General features: G+C 70.4%; 1 protein-coding gene across 1 annotated transcript in view; it reads left to right on the forward strand.

Annotated features, from left to right (window-relative positions):
* Nucleotides 1-171: 171 nt before the first annotated feature.
* EMIHUDRAFT_469550 (hypothetical protein) overlaps nucleotides 172-709 on the forward strand; it is a gene marked incomplete at its 5' end in the record, with an annotated part of 3,973 nt that continues 3,435 nt past the window's right edge. Inside the window, 2 exons of the mRNA XM_005775699.1 lie at nucleotides 172-347; nucleotides 386-518. Of these exons, the coding sequence (XP_005775756.1) occupies nucleotides 172-347; nucleotides 386-518 (309 nt within the window). The remainder of the gene's footprint in view (nucleotides 348-385; nucleotides 519-709) is intronic.

A 709-nucleotide genomic window follows, 5' to 3' on the forward strand; every position in this document is an offset into this window, starting at 1 on the left:
TTGTTGTCTCCGATGTGTCGCGCCTGCGCGCTCGGCGTGTATGAAATCCATATCACCCCATGCTCCACGACTGGGGCTTTAGGCGGCGAGGGCGGGGCGCTAGGCGGCGGAGCCATTTGGTTCGGTTTGGACACCGCGCATGTGGGAACACACACGGCTCGCAATCCAAACATGGCCCCGTCACTTCGCTCTGCGTCAGCCAAGGCCCGCCGCGACCATGCCACAGCCCTCCTCGTCGGCCTGCCGACCGAGGTGTCGGCGCACATCTTCAGGCGGCGGCTCGTCCTCTCCGCTCCCCACCTGCCTCACTCTCCCGCGCGTCGCCAGGCACTCACGCATGCATATCAGTCCACTCACCGCGCCACCCGCCCCCGTCCGTCTGCAGCCGGCTCGACCTGCACTGCCTCGGCCGGCTCGCCTGCGTGTCGCGCACCCTCGAGCCGAGCCTCGAGGCTGCGCTCCGCGTCCGCGCTGTCGAGGGCGGCCACTGGCTGCCGGAGACGCTCCCGCCTGGAGAGGTGACTGCCCGTAGGAGAAGACCGCCACGAGCGTCGCATGAGCGCGCTCGCCGCCCCGCCCCACTGCACCCGACACGCCCGTGCCCGCGGCACCCGCGCGTCAACATCTCACTCTCGCCCGCCGCGCCCACCGCCATCCGTTGCACCCGCTGCCGCTGTCCCAGCGTGGACCGATTCGGCTCCACATCCCC

This window comes from Emiliania huxleyi (assembly GCF_000372725.1).
Source record: "Emiliania huxleyi CCMP1516 unplaced genomic scaffold EMIHUscaffold_296, whole genome shotgun sequence".
In the NCBI taxonomy this organism is placed as follows: Eukaryota; Haptophyta; order Isochrysidales; family Noelaerhabdaceae; genus Emiliania; species Emiliania huxleyi.